Raw genomic sequence first — 25,032 nt, 5'->3', positions numbered from 1 at the left:
TGTATTGTACCTACTACCTAATTTGAATTTAATCATTTGTGGATGCAGGTGATTACAATGGATGTTCAGTTCAGTGAGGGGTGAGCATGAATTAATTTTGGGAAGAAACAACAATTTCAATTTTCCTATTAGCACTGCATTCACAGCCCCTAGACAAAACTGAGTTGTTTCAGGAGGAGGTGATATTATGGTCAAATTAGTTTTTTCAATGTAATCTATTAACTTATGACTACACATATTCATAAAGATAAAGTCAGGAAAAGAATAAATTTGTTAAATTATGTCCTAATTGCTTATGAATATAACTAATGCCCCAATAAAGAAGGTTGGTTACATTCACAAGGCAAAATTAATGAGAGAGCATTTGAAATAGCTAGCTCTGGAGGGTTGGGTTAATTGAATCTGAAATAACAAAGCAATTTGTAGGAGATAACACTCTAAAGCACTGGGAGGTAGCTTGGCATAGAAACGAAACTTGAATATTGACTCATAAGTTTCTTTTAAATTCAGATATAGAACACCGAGTGAAGTGTTCAGAAAGTCATTATTCAGGCAATATCAGAACCAATGCATCCAGAAAGGTATAAAGTTTCTGGTCGATGAAGATCCCTTTAGGCTGGAATTCTCCTGCATTGTCCTGGTCTTCTCTGGACTCATTGTTAGTGGTTTTTGTCTTTGTCAAGTACCACTACACTTCCATTGTCCAAGCCAACACTGGTATCTCACATCCTCCTCTTACTCTGCCCACCTGTTCATTCTGTCCTTTGCTATTTATTTTCCTTCACAGAACAGCCACCTATCCTGCAGCAGAGAACATTGATAGCTCTGTTCTAGGTGGCTCTCTCCATAGTGTTCCCCAAAATTGTAATTCTCTCCTTGCAGCCCCTGTTCCAGGAAGAATGAGGGTGTTGCCAATGGTTAACAAGGTCTCAGAATCATTCCCATCAATATCAGCATCCAAATTGTGCTTTGTGTGGTTTGGCAGAACACCTCTCCTATCTTTATTGACACAGCTGTTTGCTATGAATATGGGTACAACATGTCATTTTTGTTCTGAAACAAGGGCTCAGTTGTAGCCTTCTACTGCATCTTGCGATACCTCTGCCTTTGGTCTCTTGAGAGCTACATTATGGCCTTACTATCTAAGAAATTGCATGTTATGTTCAATAAAGCCAAGTTCCTGTCATTCACCTTTCATTCTTCAGTATGTGGGACACTTCCCCCATCTACAAAATCCCCAAAAAAGACCATTATGGTGTCCAGGTAAGTCTTCTCTATCTTGGTTTTCAGTACAGGTCTCCTAGGCTGCATCTTTGCCTTCAAGTGCGACATTATTTTGTTAAGACCACATAGTGACTTCCTTTTTTGAATCAGGCATGAAGCACATCTGAGTTATTGTGTTTCTCAATTATATAGAGGTCTTTAAGCCAGTTTATCACCAAACCTTAAGTCAGAAATAATGTTTTAGTTTTGAATTTTATATTTATTAGTTGATGAAATTCACCTTCATTTTTAGCAGAAGCAGAGATCCACAGCTAAGCCCTTAGGTGAACTCCTGGAGTCCAGTTATAGAGAGAGATGAGTGATGAGCAAAACATTGTTATAATCTATACTCATTAAAATGTTTATTTCTGTATATACATTATATATAATATACAAAAATACAGATCTAACTTATTTATATACAAAGAGATGACAAGTTTTCATTATGAGTGATATATCCTGCTTTAGGAATAATAATATCTCAAAGATAATTGAAAACCTTAAGGAATGTGAACCATGTTGTAGAACCACAGTTGGTATAAGTATCAAGGAGCTAAAACCTCAGATTAATTGTTCTAAAGAATTATTAAGGAACATAATTTTTACTTAAACTATGTGGTCATGTTAATTAAATATATATTTGAATTAAGTACTAGTTTTTAATTTTAGTATTACTATAAAGCAAAATGAATGAGGGCCAAGTAAACATTTTTAGTTTATAAGAGCATTTACTTATAATGGATTTGTTATAAAGTACATGTCTTGAATGACAAACCAGGGTTCCATATGGACAGTCTATGCATAAATATTAAATAATAGAAAAGACAAATCTAGTAAAGCAAAATTTTATGACTAAGGCTTTTTGAGATCAGGTTTTTATAGTTTTCATGTTAAAAGGGAAACAACATAGTTATCTTCAGTAAGCATGTTGTTACTTTGGGCAGAAACAAAGACAAACACGTGGAGAACAAATGAGCATTAAAGTGAAAAGACATTTTTATCACAGTAAGAGGAAAATTGGCTTGGAATTACCAGTGATAATCAGCAGCAAAACCCAGGAGAGGGTATCAAATAGTTCTTTCATGGCTGCAGCTTGTCTTCTGTCTCTTGGCAATTCATTCTTTTATTCTCTGTCGGTATCTCTGAATTTCCATTATGTCTCTTCAAGAGCCCATAATTATATCAGGTCAGGTAAACTGTATTAATTTTACAGCAAAACAAAAGAAAACACAAAAATTACAAAAGAGACACCTTGGAAGTTCAATATTTACACCATGGCCAGATATAACATAATGTTGGAACCATGTGGAATCAATGGGACCATGATGTTTAAAGGTACTCTCATTTTGGCATGTCACATGTGGTAATATTAACCAAGATGATGGTGAAGTCACATGGTATATGCTTTATTTATGCAATCATTAGAAAAGTTGGCAGCCAAACCAACTTTTTTCTTTCTTCTTAATGATGATCCTCAAGTCAAGTGGTCAATAAACCAGGTCACATTTTCTGATCAAGTTGAACTCACCTGAAGGGTAATGACATTCACAATCAGGGCATTCAAGGTTGCTCTGTAATACACATTGCTTGGGAGACAAGAACATAGTGAAGGCATAGAGAAAGAAGAAGGCTGATAAGAGAAAATAAAAATATCTGAGCATATAAAACCCCCAAGAGGAATCAAATCTTGACTGTAGGCTGTTAAAACAGGAAGCTCACTCAGTCTTTGTACTCTTGCTTGTGTGGAGATGACAAAGGGAAAAACAAAAGGTTGTTCAAAAAGATATACTTAAGTGGATGATCCCAAACCATACTAATTAGGTTCAAATCCTAAATTGCTTTGGGATTAATGCATGCAACACAAACAGGCATTCCCATAAGCATCATTGGCCCTTAATTAGGAACAGTTGAAAGGCTTCAGTCTCTCCATCTATATACAGAGAGGGTGAATGTGGTTTTGTGTCCTAAGGCATTTAAAGTATAGAACATGGAGTCTTTAAAGGATGCAAGTTTCCAAGGATGCAATTTTCCATTTGCCTGTTATTTCACTGACACATCAGAGAATTGTTGGGGTTTGCGTGTGTTTCCCTATAACAGAGCTATCATATAGATATCAGTTCAGGTCAACCTTCCTTTCTAGAGATTTTAGATCCATCCAAGGCTTTTATGGAATTAAATCACTAATACCCTGGCATTCAAATTACAATCATTACCATGATGATAAATGATTATTGCTTGTAAATATATGACATAGAAGATATAGGAGACATTGCATCATACTGTTTGATGTGGAATGTTCTGTTTCTGTGTATATGTCTGTCTAATTGGTTGATAAATAAAGCAGTGTTGTCCAATAAGGAAGCAAGACAAGTGGGACTAGGAGTCAAGAAGGATTCTGGAAAATGTACTATAGAGAAAATGCCAGGTGATCCAGGCAGGAAGTGAAATAGCAGGGTAGAAACAATATATATGCAGAGACAATTAGTAATTCACTCTCTTCCCTTCCCTTCCCTTCCCTTCCCTTCCCTTCCCTTCCCTTCCCTTCCCTTCTCTTCTCTTCTCTGTGGAGACACTGAGACAGTCATTATCTTGTAGCAGAGAAAGGATTTGCAGGTCTGTTAAGCCAAGACAACATGGAAAACAATAGATTAGTTATGGGTTAAGATTAAGCAGCCCAAGTCACAAGCCAACAGTTTTATACTAATACAGCATCAGTGTGTTTTTTGGTTTAGAGATGGGCTGCTGGAGCAGCCGTGTCAGAGATAAACCTCCTGTTACCACAGAGAGTATGATATGAATCCCCTCCATGAATATTGATACTCCTTCTCTGCAGGTTCAAGGGGAGGAATTATCAGTTTTCTTTGACCTTCATGTTTGGTATTGAGGAGATCAACAGAAACCAGACATACTCATATTTTACCTAACACATTTATAGGGTTTTATATCTAAAATGTCCATAGCAATCATTGGAATACTCTGCATGAAGCTTTCATTTGTCTTACGATAATCAAAATAATGATTCCCAACTACACATGTACAAGTCAGAAATAGGATGCTGTTTTACTTACTGAAATGTCATGGACAACATCTGTACATATTGGGATACTGCTAAATGTCTACATTTATCAACAGGTGAGTAACAAGTCTGTAAGGGAACAAGAACCTTTATTAAACTGCTTATACTTTAGGTGTTTTTTAAATGTGAAGTAGTAAGCCTGTTCCATTCATCTCTCAAGGAGAATAAATCAGACATTTGGTTATATAGCGTCAAACACTTAGCTTGCGTGAGATTGGTGTCCATAGTGTTTGGAAAATACTGTGTCTTAAGAGAAATTCTCTAGTGTCTTCAGAAACAAGAAGAGAGATTAATACATCATGAACAGAAGTTAATATTTACCATCCAAATGCTTTTTAAGGTTTAAGACTGCTTATTTTATGAAAATGTTTTCCCTCCTGTTTCCTATTTGAAATTTCCTTCAGGTTTCTTTTGAGCCATTTGACACTATCCTGAGTGACAGAAGCCAGTATTTTTCTCTCTACTAGACAGCATCCCAGGAGACAATTCTGTCACATGGCATTATCCTTTTATTGTTCCATTCAGCTGATGGTGGGACAGGTTCTCATTGGTGATCACCAAGGGGCTGTGATTTTATCAGACTTGAGAAGAGACATGCTCAGGAACAGAGTATGTGTAGATTTGTGGAAATAATTGCAAAAAACTTGATTCCTTTTGCCTACAATACTAATATGCAGATCATGAAATCATCTGCAAATGTGGTTATCATTTCTGATGAAGCTGAATCATTATATTGTGTACTTATAAATATAGCAAATCATTTATTGAATTGGAAAGTATGGGTCATGATGTCACAATTGGATACAAATGCTGTTTCTCAATCTTTGATATTTGATTCATTGCATGGGAGTCTCATTTTTTGCACATCAATGTCCTGAAATTTCTGATTTTATGAAGTTTATCTAGACATACTACCATTCCAAACACCCAGAAGGTAATTTTCTTGCTCTGTTGTGGAACTCAAACTTCAGTTTCTCTTTTTATGGACCTGAGTGCTGGCTAGCATTGCATTCTAATTGTCAAGAAAGTGTCACTTGATTATGAACAATATATCACCACACTAAATTGACAATTCTTTTACATGCCAGCATCCAGTTACTCCAGCACCATTTGTGGAAGATGCTTTCTTTTTTCCTTTGTATAGTTTTAGATTCTTTGTCAAAGATTAGGTGCTCAAAGGTGTGAGGGTTGATATCAGGGATTTTTATTTGATTCCAATGGTCTACTTGTCTGTTTTTGTGCCAATACCAGGCTCTAAAATCTACAAAGAACTCAAGAAGCCAGTCTCCAAAACACCAAACGACCCTACTAAAAAATGGGGCACAGAACTAAATAGAGAATTCTCAATAGAGGAGTATAAAATGGCTGAGAGACACTTGAGAAAGTGCTCAACATCCTTAGCCACCGGGGAAATGCAAATCAAAACAACTCTGAGACACCATCTCACTCCCATCAGAATGGCTAAAATCAAAATCACTAATGACAATTTATGCTGGAGTGGATTTGGAGAAAGGAGAACACTCTTTCACTGCTGGGGGGAATATTAACATGTGCAGCCACTGTGGAGATTGGTATGGGAATCAGTTTACCACAAGAATCCAGCAATTACACTCTTAGGCATATACTCAAAAGATGTACACTCATACAATAAGGATATCTGCTCAACTATGTTCATAGCAGCATTATTTGTAATACCCAGAACCTGGAAGCAACCTAGATGCCCCACAACTGAAGAGTGGATAGAGAAAATGTTGTAATCTACACATTGGAGTTTCACTCAGCAAAAAAATAAAATGGAATCTTGAAATTTGCAGGCAAATGGAAGGCACTAGAAGAAACCACCCTGAGTGAGGTAACCCAGTCACAAAAAGACAAACATGGTATATATTCACTCATATATGAATTTTAGACATAGAACAGGGGATTTCCAGCCTACAATCCCACCATCAGAGCATCTGGGAAGCAGGGAGGACCCTAAGAATGATATGCATGGTAACCTGGAAAAAGGTTATAGGAGTTTCCTAATTGGATTGGGAGCAGGAGGGGTAGGAGAGTGGGAGATGGGAGAAAGAGAGGGGTGAAGATATGGGGTGAGGGGGATACTGAAGAACAGGAAGAGAAGAGAGAAGGATGAGAGATAGCATAATACAGGGAGCCATTATAAGGTGGAGGAGAGATCTGGCACTAGTGAGATCTTCACAGGTCTACAAGAGTGACACCAATTGGCATTAAGTAAAAATTTGGGATAAGATTTTCCAATCTAATGGATCCAAGAAACAAGTTTGTGTAGCTAATCTAGAATCAACAAATTAGACTTCAAACTAAAATCAATCAAAAGAGATGAAGAAGGTGATTTCATATTCATCACAAGAAAAATCCATCAGAATGAAGTCTCACTTCTGAGCATTTATGCCCCAAATACAAGGACACCCACATTTGTAATGGAAACATTACTAAAACTCAAATCACATATAAGACCTCACATAGTTATAGCGGGAGACTTCAACATCTCACTCTCACCACGAGACAGGACCACCAGACAGAAACTTAACAAAGAAACAAAGGAAATAAGAGAAGTTATGACCCAATTGTGTTTAACAGACATCTATAGAACACTTCATCCAAACACAAAAGAATATACCTTATTCTCAGTGCAATATGGGACCTTCTCTAAAACTGACCACATACTGGGCAACATAGCAAACCTCAACAGGTACAAAAAGTGGAATAATCCCCTGTATCCTATCATAACACCATGCTTTAAAGTTAGAATTCAAAAACAACACAAATTGCAGAAACACTACAAACTCATGGAAATTGAACAACTTGCAGTTGAACCATTTCTGAGTCAAGGAAGAATTAAAGAAAGAAATTAAGGACTTCCTAAAATTCAATGAAAATAAAGACACAATATACCCAAACTTTTGAGACACTTTGAATGCAGTACTAAGAGGAAAGTTCATAGCACTAAGTGCTCATATGAAGAACAGTCACACAAGAGAATTAACAGCACAATTGAAAGCTCTAGAACAAAAAGAGGCAAACTCACCAAGGAGGAGTAGATACCAGTAAATAATAAAATTGAGGGATCAAATCAATAAAGTGAAAACAAATTAAAAAATACAAAGAATCAATGCAACATAGAGTTGGTTCTTTGAGAAAATCAACAAGATAGTCAAGCATATATCCAAGCTAACTAACAGGCAGTGAGGGAACATGCAAATTAACAGAATCTTGAATGAAAAAGGGGACATAACAATGGACACCGAGGAAATCCAGAGAATTTTTACGTTATACTTTGAAAGCCTGTATTCCACAATATTGGAAAATTTAAAGGAAATGAACAATTTCCTAGATAGATATCACTTACCAAATTAAATCACGAGCAGATAAGCAATCTAAACAGATACATAGCCCCTAATGAAATAGAAGAAATCATCAAAAAAAGCCCAGGCTTAGATGGCATCAGTGTGGAATTCTACCAGAAATAGAAAGAAGAGCTAATTTCAATACTCCTCCAAGTGTTCCACACAATAGAAGCAGGAGGTTCACTGCCAAAGTCTTTCTATTATGCTACTATTACCTTGGTACCAAAGCCACATAAAGAAACAACTAAGAAAGAGAACTAGAGACTAATCTCCCTCATGAACATTAATGAAAAATACTCAGTAAAATATTAGCAAATCAAATCCAAGAACACATCAGAAAAATCATCCACTATGATCAAGTAGGCATCATGTTTAGTATGTTGAACCATATGCAGTGATGGTTCAACATACTAAAATCTATCAATGTAATTCACCATATAAACAAACTGCAAAAGGAAAAACACATGATAATCTCACTTGATGTGGAAAAAGTCTTTGATAAAATCCAGCACCCCTTCATGATAAAGGTCCTGGAGAGATCAGGGATTACAGGAACATACCTGAACATAATAAAAGTAATATACAGTAAACCAACAACTAACATCAAACTAAATGGAGAGAAACTCAATGCAGTTTCTCTAAAATCAGGAACAAGACAAGGCTGTCCACTCTCCCCATATGTCTTTAATATTGTACTTGAAGTTCTAGCTAGAGCAATAAGATACAAAAATGAGATCAAGGGATACAAATTAGAAAGGAAGAAGTCAAAACTCTACAAGGGAACCCCTACAGCTGAAAAACATCTTCAGTAAAGTGGCAGGATACAAGGTTAACTCAAAAATCAGTAGACCTATTATATACAGAAAATAAATGGACTGAGAAAGAAATCAGAGAAACAACATCCTTTTAAAATAGCCCCAAACAACATAAAACATTCAGGGATAATGCTAACTAAACAAGTGAAAACCTGTACAGCAAGAATTTTTAGTCTTTAAAGAATGAAATTAAAGAAGATACCAGAAAATGCAATGATCTCCCATGTTCTTGGATTGGTAGGACCCACATAGTAAAAACGGCAACCTTGCCAAAACAAATAAACAGATTCAATGCAATCCCCATCAAAATACTGACTCAATTCTTCACAGACCTTGAAACAACAATACTCAACTTTATATGGAAAAACAAAAGACCCAGGGTAGCCGAAACAACCCTGTACAATAAAGGAACTCCGAGGGCCATCACTATCCCTGACTTCAAGCTCTATTATAGAGCTATAGTCCTGAAAACAACTTGGTATTGGCATCAGAGAAGGAGTATGCAAAGTTTGCCTATGGGATCCTGGAGGTAGATGATGAACATATCTGTTTGAGGTAAAGCATTAAGTGACATTCTCTGAAGCTAGTTGAAACCTGCATGGAATTGGTCACCAAAACATAGCTAAAGGTCCTCCACCTAGTAGCTGATGGAAGCAGAGACATACACCCACAGCTAAACACTAAACTGAACTCTTGGAACCCAGTTGCAGGGAGGGAAGAGTGATGAGCAAAGGGGTAAAGACCAGGCTTGAGAAACCCACAGAAACAGCTGACCTGAAGAAGGGGGAGCTCATGAACCCCAGACTGAGAGCTGGGAGACCAGCATAGGATCAACCCAGACACCCTGAACGTGGGTGTCAGTTATGAGGCCTGGGCAATCTATGGGACCTCTGATAATGGATCAGTATTTATCCTTAGTATACTAATGGACTTTGGCAGTCCATTCTACACAGAGGCATACTGTCTCAGCCTACACACATCGGGAAGGGTTTAAGGCCTGCTCCAAATGATATGACAGACTTTGAAGATTCCCCGTGGAAGGCCTCACCCTCCATGGGGAGCAGAAAGGGGATGGTGGGGGCAGGGGAGGAGGGGAGGGAGAGGGACCTGGGAATGACATGTAAAACAAGATTGTTTCTAATTTAAATAAAGTTTAAAAAAAGAAAAAATAGACAGGTAGACCAATGGAATCAAATTGAACTCCTGACGTTAAACTGTACATGTATGAACACCTGATCTTTGACAAAGAAGCTAAAATTATACAATGGAAAAAGAAAGCATCTTCAACAAATTGTGCTGGCATAGCTGAATATTGGCATATATAAGACTTCAGATAGATCCATGTCCATCGCCATGCACAAAACTTATGTCCAAATGGATCAAAGACTTCAACATAAATCCAGCCACAGTGAACCTCTTAGAAGAGAAACTGGTTGGCAACCTTGAACAAATTGGTACAGGAGACTGCTTCCTAAACCTAACACCTGTAGTACAGTCAATGAGATTGGCCATTAATAAATGGGACCTCCTGAAACTGAGAAGCTTCTGTAAGGCAAAGGATACAAGACAAAGAGGCACCCCACAGAATGGGAAAAGATAATCACTAATCCCACATCTGACAGAGGGTTGATCTCCAAAATTTAAAAAGAACTCAAGAAGCAAGTCTCCTAAACATCAAAGGATCCAATTAAAAAGTGGACTACAGAACTAAATAGAGAATTCTCTATAGAGGAGTTTAAAATGGTTGAGAGACACTTGAGAAAGGGCTCAACATCCTTAGCCATCAGGAAAATGCAAATCAAAACAACTCTAAGATACCATCTTACTCCTATGGCAGTTTATGCTGGAGAGTATGTGGAAAGAGATGAATGAACACTCCTCCACTGCTGGTGGGAGTGCAACACATACAGCAACTTTGGATATCACTATGAAGATTCCTCAGTAAAATGGGAATCAGTCTACCAAAAGACCCAACAATTCCAATCTTAGGCTTTTACCCAAAGGAGGCACATTCATACAATAAGGACATCTGTTCCACTATGGTCATAGCAGCATTATTTGTAACAGCCAGAACCTGGAAGCAACCTAGAAGCTCCTCACGTGAAGATTTTATAGAGAAAATGTGTTACATTTACACAAATTGTGGATTATTGCCATCTGTAACTGCAGTTTTACCGATCTGGTTCCCTCTACTACCTTGCAAGATACCCAAGAAGCAAACAGTATACTTACAAACATTCAGCCAAAATAACCCAATGCAAATAAAAACCCTAAAAATAATAAATCTGCCAATAAAACAGCAAAAATATCGATAACAATTGATGATGAGAATGCCTGGAAAGAGAAGAAAATTCCTAAACTGTGTTTGCTTTTTCCATTATAGACAGAATTGGAGCAGAAAGTTAACTAAACATAACCCTCCATTATGATCATTCTTTACCTCTTGTGGCAATGCACCTATAGACCTGAACATCCTATCACAAAGATACTTACAGAATCAGATTTATGGTTGTTCTTTTCATGAGAGCAAGAGAATGCATCAACCTAAATATACATCAACAAATAAAATTAAGGAAAACATTTTACTTTCTGGCAATAGGATTTTTGTCTGTTGATGAAAGTGACATGATAGGATGGAATTGGAAAATATATTAACTACAGAAAATCAGCATCACAAACATAGAAAATTCATGGTCTGTCTCATAATCACAACTTATTTATTTACTAAATATTTACATGCAAATGTAGATTGAGTCCTGGAGACTACTTTTCCTGGAAGAATGGTAAGGTGGCCTATGATACCATCTACGCCAAACTTCATCGTTGCTATCACCAGATCATCCAAATGGCACTGTGTGGAATTCAAATGAGTATGTCTCCTTCTTTGACAATCACAATGACACAACCAAGAAAGAGAATTATAGACCATTCTTCCTCATGAAAATTGATGCTAAAATAATGGCAAATTGTATGCAATCACACATTAGATAAATAATCCACCATCATCAAGTAGGCTTCTTTCCAATGATATGGGGATGGTTTCAGATAAGAAAATCTGTCATTGTAATTCAGCATACAAACAAACTGAAAAAGGAAAGCCATGTGATCATCTCACTAGATATTGGCAAAGCCTTTTACTAAATCCAACAGCTCTTCATACTGCAGGTCTTGGAGAGATCAAGTATAAAAGGAACATACCTAAACATAATAAATGCAATGTACAGCAAGCCAATAGCCAATAAAAACTAAATGGAGAGAAACTCAATGTGATTCCTCTAAAATCAGGAAAAAGGCAAGGCTGACCACTCTCACCATATTTGTTCAATATTGCATTGAAGTTCTAGCTACAGCAACAAGACAACAAATGGGGATCAAGGGGATACAAATTGGAAAAGAAGAAGTAGAATTTTCAGTATTTGCAGATGATATGATAGTTTTCACAAGTGACAGAAAAATTCTACCAGGGAACTTGTGCAATTGATAAACACTTTCAGTAAAGTGTCAGGATACAAGATTAACTCAAAAAAATCAGTAGCCCTTCTACATATAGATTACAATGGGCTGAGACAGAAATCAGAGAGACATTGCTATTCACAATAGCCACAAACAACATGAAAATATTAGGGTTTTTCATTTTGTAATCTTAGTCTTTTATATTATAATATGTATAAATTTAGTATATATTAAAATATTATTCAAGATTCCCTTTTTTTCTGCTGAGTACTACTTCATTGTATAAATGTACCACATTTTCCCTATCCACTCTTCAGTTGAGGGGCATCTAGGTTGCTTCCAGGTACTGGCTATTACAAATAACGCTCCTATGAACATAGTTGAGCAGATGCCCTTGTTGTATGAGGGTACACCTTTTGGATATATGCCTAAGAGTGGTATTGCTGGATCTTGTGGTAGACTGATTTCCATTTTCCTGAGGAATCTCCATACCAATCTTCAAAGTGGCTGCACATGTTGGCATTCCCACCAGCAGTGGAGGAGTGTTTCCTTTTCTCCACATCCTCTCTAGCATAAACTGTCTTCAGTATTTTTGATTTTATCAATTCTGATGGGAGTGAGATGGTATCTCAGAGTTGTTTTGATTTGCATTTCCCTGATGGCTAAGGATGTTGAGCACTTTCTCAACTATCTCTTGGCCATTTTGAACTCCTGTATTGAGAATTCTCTATTTAGTTCTATACCCCACCTTTTAATTGGATCCTTTGGTGTTGCAGGCAAATGGATGGCACTAGAGGAAACCATCCTGAGTGAGGTAACCTAGTCACAAGAAGACAAAAAATAGTATGTACTCACTCATGTAAGGAGTTTAGATATGGAGCAGGGCATTGCCAGCCCACAATCCCACCACCATAGTCTCTGGGGTGCAGGAAGGACCCTAAGAGAGATATGTATGGCAACCTAGAGAAGGGTTATGGGATGAGTCTCCTAATTGGATTGGTGGGGGGAGAAAGGGAGGGCAGAAGAAGATGGGAGAAAGAGAGGGAGAAAAGAGGAGGGGTGAGGAGGACATGGGAGAGCAGGAAGGTTGAGCCAGGGTAAGAATAGAGCAGAGAAGGATGGGAGATACCATAAAGATGGAGCCATTATAAGTTGGAGGAGAGATCTGGCACTAGTGAGATCTCAGATCTACAAGAATGACACCAACTGGCACTAAGCCTACCTTAAATGCCCTTCCATGTTAATGAGAATGATGACTACTGCATATGACATCCTAGAACTCTCATCCAGTGGCTGATGGAGGCAGAGGTATACACCCACAGCTGGGAACTGAATTGAATTCCTGGAACCCAGTTACAAAAAGGTGTGATGACCAAAGGAATCAAGATCAGGCTGGCAAAACCCACAGACGTAGCTGACCTACAAAAGGGGGAACACATGGGCCCCAGACTGATGACTGAGGGTCTAGCATGGGACTGATCTAGACATCCCTCCCACCAAACCTGGGTGACATAGAGGAGGCCTTGGAAATCTGTGGGACATTGGAGAGTAGAACAGTATTTATTCCTGGCATATAGACGGACTCTGAGAACCCATTACATGTGGAGGGATGCTCTCTCAGTCTGGACACATGGGGAAGGACATAGGCCCTTCCCAGGATGATGTGACAGACTCTGAAAATCCCACATGGAAGCCCTGGGGTGCAGAGGGGAATGGATTGGGGGTGAGGGGTTGGGAGAATTGGGGGGTGGAGAGGAGAGGTGGGACAGGGAACTGAGAGGGTCATGTGTAAAACATTAAATAAAAATATGGAAGAAAAAATTAAAAATATATTCTTAATATTATTAATACAATTAATTTTTGTTATAATGTAGTGTCATATACCGTAAATGTGTGTGTGTGTGTGTGTGTGTGTGTGTAAAGAAAAAAGAAAGAACATGCTCAGTACTGTATATGCTGGAGATTGTAATTATAGATATGTGGAAGAGAATAATCAAATTCAAAGACTTGAACTTTGGAAAATATGCCCAGACACACCTAAGTTAAAACTATTCTGAAAAATTTCCTCCATGAATTCTTGCCTCAGTGTAAGATACATTGTTATGTGAAGTTAAAAGGAAAAATTATATGGTAAGTAAGGAATTCTGACAGCAGGAGAAATTGCCCCCCCCATAGAAAAGAGCACACAACTGTAAACAAGGAACTGAAAACAGGACACGGAAATTGGTAGGTGTGATGGGAGAGAGGGGTACTCTAAGGATGTGTAAAGGGTTACAAAATTGGGAAGTGAATCAATAAAAGCTAAGCTCCTGTGGAAATATTCAAATTGAACCCATTAATTTAAAAGATAATTTTTTAAAAACTTATGTTACATCAAACACAGACTAGCTTGAAGTCTTAGTTCTGCATCAGTTTCTAAGAACTCTCGCATATCAGTATTAACGTTTTCCAAATTTCCACATTTCTGCCTACACTATAATGAAAATGAGAACAGGATGGAATGACATGGCCTAAGCAGAGAGGGATACAGCTGAGGACCAATGAAAAAGATATCTTAAAAGAGAGAGAGACAGTTATGTTTCCCTTAGGGTCTTCCTTGTTTTCTAGCTTCTCTGGAGGTGTGGATTGTAGCCTGGTAATCCTTTGCTCCATATCTAAAATCCATATATGAGTGAGTACATACCATGTTTGTCATTTTTTGACTGGGTTCACTCACTCAGGATGGTTTCTTCTAGTTCCATCCATGTGCCTGCAATTTCAACCCTAACACTAGCCCAGAGAAGCATGCATTGTCCCCCAGAGAGGGGGAAAGGGACAAGATCTCCTGAGCTAATTGGAGCATGGGGGAGGGTAGAAATAGTTAGGAGAAAGAGAAGAGGAGCAGAGGAGGGGTGAGGAGGACATAAGGGAACAGGAAGACTGTGTCAGGGAAAGAGTAGAGGAGAGCAAGAAAAGAGATTTTTTAATCATTTTTTATTTTAATTTTAAATAGCTTGTTTTACATGTCAATCCCAGTTCCCTCTCCCTCCCCTCCTCCAGCACTCCCCTTCCCCCCCTACCCTCCCACCCTATTGCCAAATCCTTCCACATAGGGGATATCTAGAGTCTGTCATTTTACTCTTGGTAGGGTCCAGGCACTCCCCTAAGAGTCCAGGCTGAGAGAGCATCCCTCTTTGTGCTATAGGCACACGAAGACTGTTTGTATACCAGGGATAGACACTGATCCACAGCTCAGGGCCCCATAGGTTGCCCAGGCCTCGCTTACACTCACATTTGGGGGGGTCCAGATCAGTCCCATGCTGGCCTCCCCACTGTCAGTCTGGAGTCCAAGAGCTCTCCCCTGTTCAGATCAGCTGTCTCTGCTGGTTTTGCCAGCCCATTCTTTGCCAATTTGCTCATCACTCCTCTCTCTCTGTCACTGGGTTCCTTGGGTTCAGTTCAGTGATTAATTGTGTGTTTGCCTCTGCTTCCATCAGTCACAGGATGAAGGCTCCCAGATGGTTATAGACATCAAGCTCATTATCAGGAATGGGCATTCGAGGTGGTCTCTCCACTATTGCTTAGCTTGCCAATTGCTGTCATACCTTTATATCACTCGAGGTCACTCTGGTGCCTGATCTGTCTTCGATCCTATGATTCCCTCTTCCCCCTACTCTACCCCCACCCCCTCAACTTCCTGTTCCCCCATGACCAACTCTCTTCCTCTTCACCCCCTCTCTTCTTCCCAGGTCCCACTCCCTCCCACCCCTCGCCGTGTTCCCCATCCATTCAGAGGATCTTGTCTCAATCCTCTTCTCTTGGGTACTATGCATATATGCATATCTTTTATGTTCTTTCCTGTTTCCCAGACTCTCTATCAGTGGAAGTGCAGACTGGCACTATCCTGATCCATGTCTAAAATCCATATATGAGTGAGCACATACTATGTTTGTCTTTTTGCGACTGGGTTACCTCACTCAGGATGGTTTCTTCCAGTGCTATCCATTTCCCTGCGAATTTCAAGATTCCATTGTTTTTTTCTGCTGAGTAATACTCCATTGTGTAAATGTACCACATTTTCTCTATCCACTCTTCAGTTGAGGGGCATCTAGGTTGCTTCCAGGTTCTGGCTATTACAAATAATGCTGCTATGAACATAGTGGAGCAGATGTCCTTGTTGTATGAACTTGCCTCATTTGGATAAATGCCTAAGAGTGGAATTGCTGGGTCTAGGTTTAAAAAATAATCTGGCACTAGGGAAATATCCAGAGGTCTACAAGGATGACACAAACTAACAATATAACTAATATTGGAAGAGGCTACCTTAAATGCCCTTCTCTGATAATGAGATTGATGACTACCTTATATGCCATCCTAGACCCTTCATCAAGTAGTTGATGGAAGCAGAGGCAAACATCCATAGCTAAATACTGAGCTGAACTCCTGGAATCAGCTGCAGAGAGGGAGGAGTGATGAGAAAATGGGTTAAGGCCAGGCTGGTGAAACCCACAGAAACAGCTGACCTGAACTAGAGGGAGCTCATGGATCCCAGACTGAAAGCTGAGTAAACAGCATGGGACTTATGTAGACACCCTGAATGTGGGGGTCAGTTAGTTGGCCTGGGCAATCTATGGAGCCTCTGGTAGTGGATCAGTTTAAATCACTAGTATACAAATCAAATTTGGGAGCCTATTCCACACAGAGGAATACTTTTTCAGTCTAGACATGAGGAGGAGGGCGTAGGCCCTGCTCCGAATGATATGACAGACTGTGAAGATTCCCTTTTGATGACCTTACCCTTCCTGGGGAGCAGAAAGAGAATAGGATAGCGGACCATTGTGGGTCAGAGGAGGAGAGGTGGGAGAGGGAATTGGGATTGACAGGTAAAATGCATGTTTCTAATTTAAACTAAAAATATAATCCTAAAAACACAGATCAGATATGAAATAAAAAGAGCTTTATGGGCTTATGGAGAAAACTGGTGCTCCAGTAACTCCCAAGAATCCACAAGGAATACCAGCTAAGTCTCCTAGAAATAGGAGAAATGATGCCTGAACTGGTCTACACCTGTAATCAGATGGATGAATACTCCAACTATCATCATATAGCCCTCATCTAATAATTGATGGAACTAGACAGAGAGATCTGCAACCAAGAGCTAGGCCAAGTTCCAGGTATCCAATTGAAGGAAGTGAGGAGGAAGCATATGAGCAAAGTATATCAAGATCCTGATGGAGAAATATACAGAGAGAACTGACCCAAGTTCCTGGAAACTCATGAACTCTAGACACACACCTGTGGAGACTGCAGGGGACCTACCTAGGCCCTTCATTTATTGGAAACAGTTGAGAAGCTTGGATTATCAAAAGGGACTCCTGGCAGTAGGACCATAATACAAACCTGGCACATGAACTAGCTTGTTGATCCCATTCCCTATGGTGGGATGTCGTGTTCAGTCTTAATGCATGGGGAAGGAGACTGGCCCTGTCCCATCCTATTGGGCAGTACTATGCTGATTCCCCATGGGTGACTTTACCCATGTGAGAAGTAGATGGGGGTGGGCTAGTGTGAAGGTGAGGGGGTGAGGGAGGAAGCAAAGGTGGTGAGTGTTGGGGTGGAAGAGAGAACTGTGTTTGTCATGTGAGATAAAATAAAAAAATTAAAACATGGAAAATGTGTAAGCTAATTAAAAAATAATGTTATGTCAGAAGCAGACTAAGTCAAAATCTTTGTGCTGCAGCTTAATTACTAAAGTCTCTCTCATCTCAATGTTCATTTTCTTGCAATTTCCACATTTCTTTCCACACCATAATAAAAATTGAAGTTGCCTCAATTTCTATATATTGACATATGATCAGTAAGTTTAAAATAATTGTGGCAGATCACAGGAAGGAAGATTAACTCTTTGTGCTTATATGAGCTTTCAAGTATCAGACACTGCTGATACATCATCTACTGAGCCATTGATTTGAAATTCAAGAATTATCCTGTCAGTCTCCAAGAAAAGGGAAGAAAAATATTTAGGACTATAGAGAAACAGGTAAGAAGTATTGGTATGCACACATGCAAGATTTGTACACAAAGTGTTTCCAGAATCCTCCAGGCCATTGACAAGTTAGAATGGCATAGGCAATAATCACTTTTAAAGAGCATGTTTTCCCACTGATTTTCACGGGGTCAGTCTGGTTGAACTATTTCAGGATGTTTTCTCTCTCATGTCCCTTGGCATCCTCTCTTGCAAGTTCTTTGCATCATGCTGATTCAAGGTTTCAAGTAACTGTTGTGGTAGATAGTTTTGGGCAGATCAATTCAAGAGAAGTTGTCCCTGGGGTCTTGTCTTCTGTCCTCTTAGATGAAATTATGGGTCCTGTGGTTCAAGAAGATCCCAATTGTCTTTTGAAGCTTGTTTTTTATCTTTAATGCAGGGTCTCAGATGGTACTTCTCTGGGAGGAAAGTTTTCCAAAATTCTCCATGGAGTACAGATTAGGATTGCCAAAAGTGTGTGTGATCAATGTGATGATTTCAGTCACAAATATTACAACCCTTATGTTCACAAGCAAATGAGCTCTCTCTCTATATATATCTGCTAAACACATGGAGATATATGTCCTCAATACTACAACAATACTGTGGTAGATAGTTCTTTTTATGATGTTCTCTTGGATTTTTCTTGTTTGGGTCCTGCAGAATCATGTTGCTTTTTACTCCTTTGATTCTTTGCAATGTAATTCAAATGAACCAAAACTTTTACATTTTGATGGCAATGTGATGATTGCTATATTTGTTCCACTTTTTAGGTATAGTCGTGTGCGGACAATTGATTTGGCAGGTGAAATAAGTACTTCCATCCAGTAAGTGCTTTTAAATTTTATTCCTTTTCACTAGTCACATTTCATTTTTCTCAAGTAAGTTTTGATTGACATGAATTTAATTAATTCCCATCATGGCATTCCTTCTCTTGTAATTACAAACCTCTTTTTCAGGTGTGTCTTCTCATTCCCTTTGTTTTTCACTCAAATAAAAAGATTTTGTTTAGCTCATGTTTACTTACACATTTGGTATTCTGAATTTCTCTGTGTTCCTCTGGATGAAGTGATAAGTCCTCAGGACAGGTAATGTAGAGTAGGAGAAATGATCAGTGAGGAAAACTTGACACATGCAACTATCTTTTGGAAACTCAGTCTGAAACAGGCTCAGCTGATATGGTAACAGATCCATTTACAGGAATGTGCCTATGTGACTACATTTGGAAAATGGGTTTTATATTATGGGGTGAGCTCTTACTTGATTTTCCTCACATTTTGATGGATTAAAATATGCATGGTCTTTCTGATAATCATTTCAAAAAGGACATGGACTATTTGGGCAGCAATATATTCCATTCTAATATTTTATCTTAATCTCTAAACTTGACATTCTTGAGATCATAATTTAAAACATGGTAAGTATAATTTATTTAAACCTACACATTGTTATATATATAATTTATGTATGTATATTGTTAGATACATGTATAATTGTTATAAACATATTAATATGTATTACAATGTATACATATGTCTATGAAAAAGATAACACGTCAGATTAAATGTGGTTTGCACATATTATTAGAATGTCTCATTTCCAGGTCTGGTTTATTTTCAAGTCGATGTTAATATCTCCTGCAAGAGATTATAAACACAAACACACAATCTGGCTATACATATCTGAGCACCAGTTTTTCACATTTACTTGAAGGTACAATTGATATGACAAACCCAAGTGCCATTTTATCAATACAATTACAAGAATAACTCTTGTGTTCAGAACATGATAACAAGGATGATTCCCTCTACCTTCTTGGTTCTTCTTTGTTACTTAGTCAATGTCTGTGGATTACAGTATGGTTAGACTTAATGGCTAATATACACCCGAAAATTAGTTCACAGTATGTTTTATTTCTGGTTCCAGGTGACCTCACACAGCATGAACTTTACTAGTTCTATCCACTTACCAGCACAGATGCTTTTGTTTTTTACAGCCAAGTAACAATATGTTGTGTGAAAGTACATTATTTTCTCTTTCCATTCTTCAGTTGAAGGCCATCTATGTTGCTACTATGAATAAAGCTTATATTAATTTAGATTTATACTTGTCCTTGTATGGTGGAGTGTCCTTTGGTATATTTCAAGGTATAGTTGGATCTTGAGGTAGATCTATTCCTAAGTTTCTGAGAAAGAATCATAATGATTTCCAAAACTGTTGTGCAAGATTAAATTCACACAGCAGTGAAGGAGTGTTCCCTTGCTCCATATCCTCACCTGCTGGAGCTTTGACTCAAGTTTCTGGTCTTAGCCATTCTGACAGTTTAGAATGGAATACCAATATTGTTTGATTTGTGTTTCCCTGATGGTTAAGAATGCTGATAATTTCTACAAGAGATATTCAGCCTTTTGGATACTTCTGTTGAGAGTTTCTGTTAAGGTCTCTACCCCATTTTTATGTGGATTGCTTGGGGCTGTTTGATATACAGTTTCCTAGGACTTTATACAATTTGGATATAAGTCCTCTGTAGGATCTGGAGGTAGTGAAGAGTCTTTCTCACTCTGTAGACTACTGTTTTTTATGGTGTTGTTTGCCTTACAAAAGTGCTTCAGTTTCATGGATAATGAATTTCCTAAGAATTTTGACTTCGGCATATATTCAATTATATTCTACCTTAAAATTAAGCCTAATCATGTTAAAGGACATAGCATATTCTTGTGGTTATTCTAAAAATTCTTACAATGTTATGTTCATTTAAAAATATTTCTTTTTGTGAAAATAAAAATTTTAAGATTCATCAAAAATTTTTCAATCTTTTCTTGATTATTCATTTTTCTCATGTATAGCAATGGTCTAATTATAGACATAAGCACATAAGTTCTTCTACACATTTATCTTCATTAATTAAATGTAAGCCGTGTGATTTGAATGTCCCTGAAATAGCAATGGTTTAGCAACTTTAATTTTGCCAGTATTTCACTTTCCCCTGGTAACTGCATTTCTGCCATATTATATTTCATTTGGTTTTTAAAAGAAATGATGTGAAACAGTAAACAATCACAATCACATCCAGAGTGCATATTTCTGTTCTTCATCTCTTTTAACTGATGTACCTATGCATCCTGAAAGATTGCCACTCTACTCAAAAACCTGGAAACAGTCCGTATCTAATTTTTGATTTATATTTGCATTTGACTGATGATCAGTGTTCAGGGTTTTTGTGTTTTCCTTTGTACAGGATTTGTGTATGTCATTGGCACAGTTGTTTAAAGGCTTTATTTACTTCATTTACAATTTCTTCAGTTAATTAAATCCTTCTGACATTATTCCAGCATTTAAAGAACAAATGTAAAGTGTTTTCTCCCCTTTATGATGCTTTGATGATAGTTTCCTTTTCTTTATAGAATATTTCTCATTTTTGTAGTTGAATCTTCATTTATTTGTAGTTCCATCTTTTGATATCTGATGCTAATTCGTTTGAAATTGGTGTTCTCTTCAATAAATTCTTGCCTACACCCATATCTTAACAAATACTAGATATCTTTTCTTCTATCACTTTCAATGGACTGTGACCCATTTTGAGTTGATTAATGGATAAGGTGGAGAACAATGGTCTAATTTCACTTACTGCATGTAGGTACCCTGACTATGATTGCATTCGTTGAATAAGCCATCTCTCCTCAACTTCTTATTTTGTCTCTTTGGTAAAAAACAAAATACAAAAAACATGCCAACTTGTGAGCTGCCGTGTGGGTGCTGGGAATGGAAACCAGGTCCTCTGGAAGAGCAGACAGACAGAGAGTCTGGGAAACAGGAAAGAACCTTCATGGTACCCCAGAGAAGAGGAATGAGGCAAGATCTTCTGAATAGATGGGGAACATGACAAGGGGTCCGGGGGAGTGGGAGCTGGGAAGAAGAGAGCGGGAGAAGTGGAAGAGAGAGTAGGTCATGGGGGGACAGGAAGGTTGAATGGTGAGTAGAATAGGGGGAAGAGGGAATCATAGCTTAGAAGACAGATCAGGCACCAGTGTGCCCTCTAGTGATCTAAAGGGATGACACCAACTGGCAAGCTAAGAAATAATGGAGAGACCACCTCGAATGCCCATTCCTGATAATGAACTTGATGTCTATAACCATCCTGGAACCTTCATCTAGTGACTGATGGAAGCAGAGGCAAACACCCACAGTTAAACACTGAACTGAACCCAAGGAACCCAGTGACACAGAGAGAGGAGCGATGAGCAAACTGGCAAAGAATGGGCTGGCAAAACCAGCAGAGACAGCTTATCTGAACAGGAGAGAGCTCTTGGACCCCAGACTGACAGCTGGGAGGCCAGCATGGGACTGATCCAGACCCCCCTCCCGAATGTGAGAGTCAGTGAGGAGGCCTGGGCAACCTATGGGACCCTGGGCAGTGGATCAGTGTTTATCCCTGGCATACAAGCAGACATCGTGTGTCCATAACACAAAGAGGGATGCTCTCTCAGCCTGGACTCTTAGGGGAGTGCCTGGACCCTGCCATTAGTGAAATGACAGACTCTAGATATCCCCTATGTGGAAGGAAATGGATATAGGGTAGAAGGCTTGGGGGGGGTGGAGGGGTGCAGGAGGAGAGGAGGGAGAGGGAACTGGGATTGACATGTAAAACAAGCTATTTAAAATTAAAATAAAAAAGAGTTAAAAAAAATAAAACCCAAAGCGAGTTCCAGAATAGCCTCCAAAACAATACAGAGAAACCCTGTCTCAAAAAACCAAAAAAAAAGATGCTCCTTTTAAAATTTTGTAAAACTACTCCATAATATTGCCTACATTTACTTCTTAAAAGCATATAAAGATTATCTTTAAGGATTTTATATGGCTTGTATGAAAAGGACCATAAAATAGGAATTGGATATAATTTCTTAATTATTATTACTCAATATTTAAAAGGTAAAGAAGTACCAATATGTAGGATAGGAGGTTTATAAAATACTAGAAGAAAATATTGAGACAAACTGTTATTAACAAAGAAATGCTAAAGCTAAAATTCCTAATTAATGACACTGAAATTTCAGGCCTGTTAGACACTAAAGTTGATGTACCTATCTATATTGTCTCAGAAATCGTAAAATCCCAAATGACCTCTAAATGCAGTCTCCATTTGTATAATAGGCATTGGCTTTCAACCCTTGCACTGTTTGTATTGTTTCTTGCAATTTTTGCATACCTTGGGGTAATGCTAACCAAACAAGTGAAAGACCTATATCTCAAGAACTTTGAGTCTTGGTACATTGATGGAACATGGGACTTTAATGAGGCAACGTTTATGACTCAGCACCTATGCTGGAGTGGAATATCTTTCTGATTATCACTACTTCTGAGCCTCTCACACTCCTCTAAGAATCCTCTCATTCCTGCTCCGTAAGTGACCTTAATAAAAATCATTGGTTCATGAAGCTGAACTTAGATGAAACTGATTCTTTGGTCAGTTGGTGCCAGTCTGAAGAGAATTGATATTTAAATCTCTCCATTAACTGCACAAAGACATACACAATAAAGCCAAAGGTGAGTCTAAATGATCATACATATAGCCCTTTACATGCATAAAGAGACATGCAACTGGAGTTGAGGTGTCTGTCCAGTGTTTAATCTGGGTGTGCCATCTCTATCTCCAGAGGAATCACTGAAGTATTATGAAATACATTGCCATCCCCAAAGGCAGCCTATATGGGGCATTGTTTTAAGATGGCTATGGTTGTTTGTACTGGTAGAGCATTTCATAAAGCAATAGATTGTAGCAAGATAATAGCGAAATTGGGATAACAGAGGCATTAGTTAGAATCTGGATCACTGTGCTGGATAAGACTACATTCACAATAGAATTAAGAAAGAAGTTAATCAGTGACATCATGACTTACACAGTTCTAGTCAACTTTACAAAGTCACATGATTCTACAAGATTTTTACCAGGTAAGAGAGGTCTGTAAAATCTGAGTGATTTATTTATAGCATTATGTAAATCATATATGTAATAACCTAAGGCAATTCAGAGGGGTTGAGAAAAATGAAGGCCATGAAAGTTTGAATGACATGTTCCCTAAAAGTCTAGGGCATTTGCAACCTTACTCCATAATTGTCAGCTATGTTTGGGTAATCTTACAAGGTGTGGCCTTGATGGAAGACATGTTGTTAAGAGTAGCATTTGAGGGTTCAAAAGTCTTGTGCCATTTCCAGTGGCTCTGGCTCTCTCTGCCTCCTGTTTGTGGTTCAGAATGTAAATTGTCAGTTGCTATTCTAGCTGTCTGCTACCTACTAACTATGTCCCACAATACTGATTTTATCCTTCAGGAACCATAAGCTAGATAAAACATTTTTTTTCTATAAATAAGAGCCATTATACCATATGAGTCCCTTTCGCAAATATTGATAATACTTCTCTGCAGTTACAGGCTGGGGAGTTACCAGTATTTTTTGGCCTTCATATTTGCCATGGAGGAAATCAACAGAAACACTCATATATTACCGAACACATCTCTAGGATTTGAACTCTACAATGTCAACAGTAATCAATGGGATACTCTGGAGGCACCTATTATGTGTCTCACAGGAATGGGAATAATGATTCCTAATTACACATGTAGAAAGCAGAAGAAGGCTGCTGCTTTGCTTACAGGAGCATCATGGGCAACATCTGCATATATTGCGAGACTGCTGAATCTCTACAAATATCCACAGGTGAGGAATAAGGCTGTGAGGGAACAAGAAACCTGTATTAAACTGCAGATATTTCAGGTATATTAAAATGTACACATGTGAGAGTATGTCATTATCAATAACAGATAATAAATAAGACATTTGTTTATAAAGCCTCAGCTACTTTGCTGGAGGCAGAGAATATGAAGAGTGCCTATATTGGGTCTTTAGAAAGTGTTGTGTTGCCAGGCATTGGTGGCACATGCCTTTAATCCCAGTACTCGGGAGGCAGAGGCAGGCAGATCTCTGTGAGTTCGAGGCCAGCCTGGTCTACAGAGCAAGTTCCAGGACAGCCTCCAAAACAGTTCAGAGACACCCTGT

General features: G+C 38.4%; 1 protein-coding gene across 1 annotated transcript in view; it reads left to right on the top strand.

The window, feature by feature from the left end:
- Positions 1–1,252: 1,252 nt before the first annotated feature.
- The window catches only part of LOC101824195 (vomeronasal type-2 receptor 116-like), a 33,446-nt gene continuing 9,666 nt past the window's right edge, over positions 1,253–25,032 (top strand). Inside the window, exons 1-3 of the mRNA XM_040751449.1 lie at positions 1,253–1,263; positions 18,753–18,806; positions 24,402–24,693. Of these exons, the coding sequence (XP_040607383.1) occupies positions 1,253–1,263; positions 18,753–18,806; positions 24,402–24,693 (357 nt within the window). The remainder of the gene's footprint in view (positions 1,264–18,752; positions 18,807–24,401; positions 24,694–25,032) is intronic.

This window comes from Mesocricetus auratus, unplaced genomic scaffold, assembly GCF_017639785.1.
Source record: "Mesocricetus auratus isolate SY011 unplaced genomic scaffold, BCM_Maur_2.0 Super-Scaffold_100008, whole genome shotgun sequence".
Lineage (NCBI taxonomy): Eukaryota > Metazoa > Chordata > Mammalia > Rodentia > Cricetidae > Mesocricetus > Mesocricetus auratus.
This window is presented reverse-complemented; position numbering and strand designations above follow the sequence as displayed.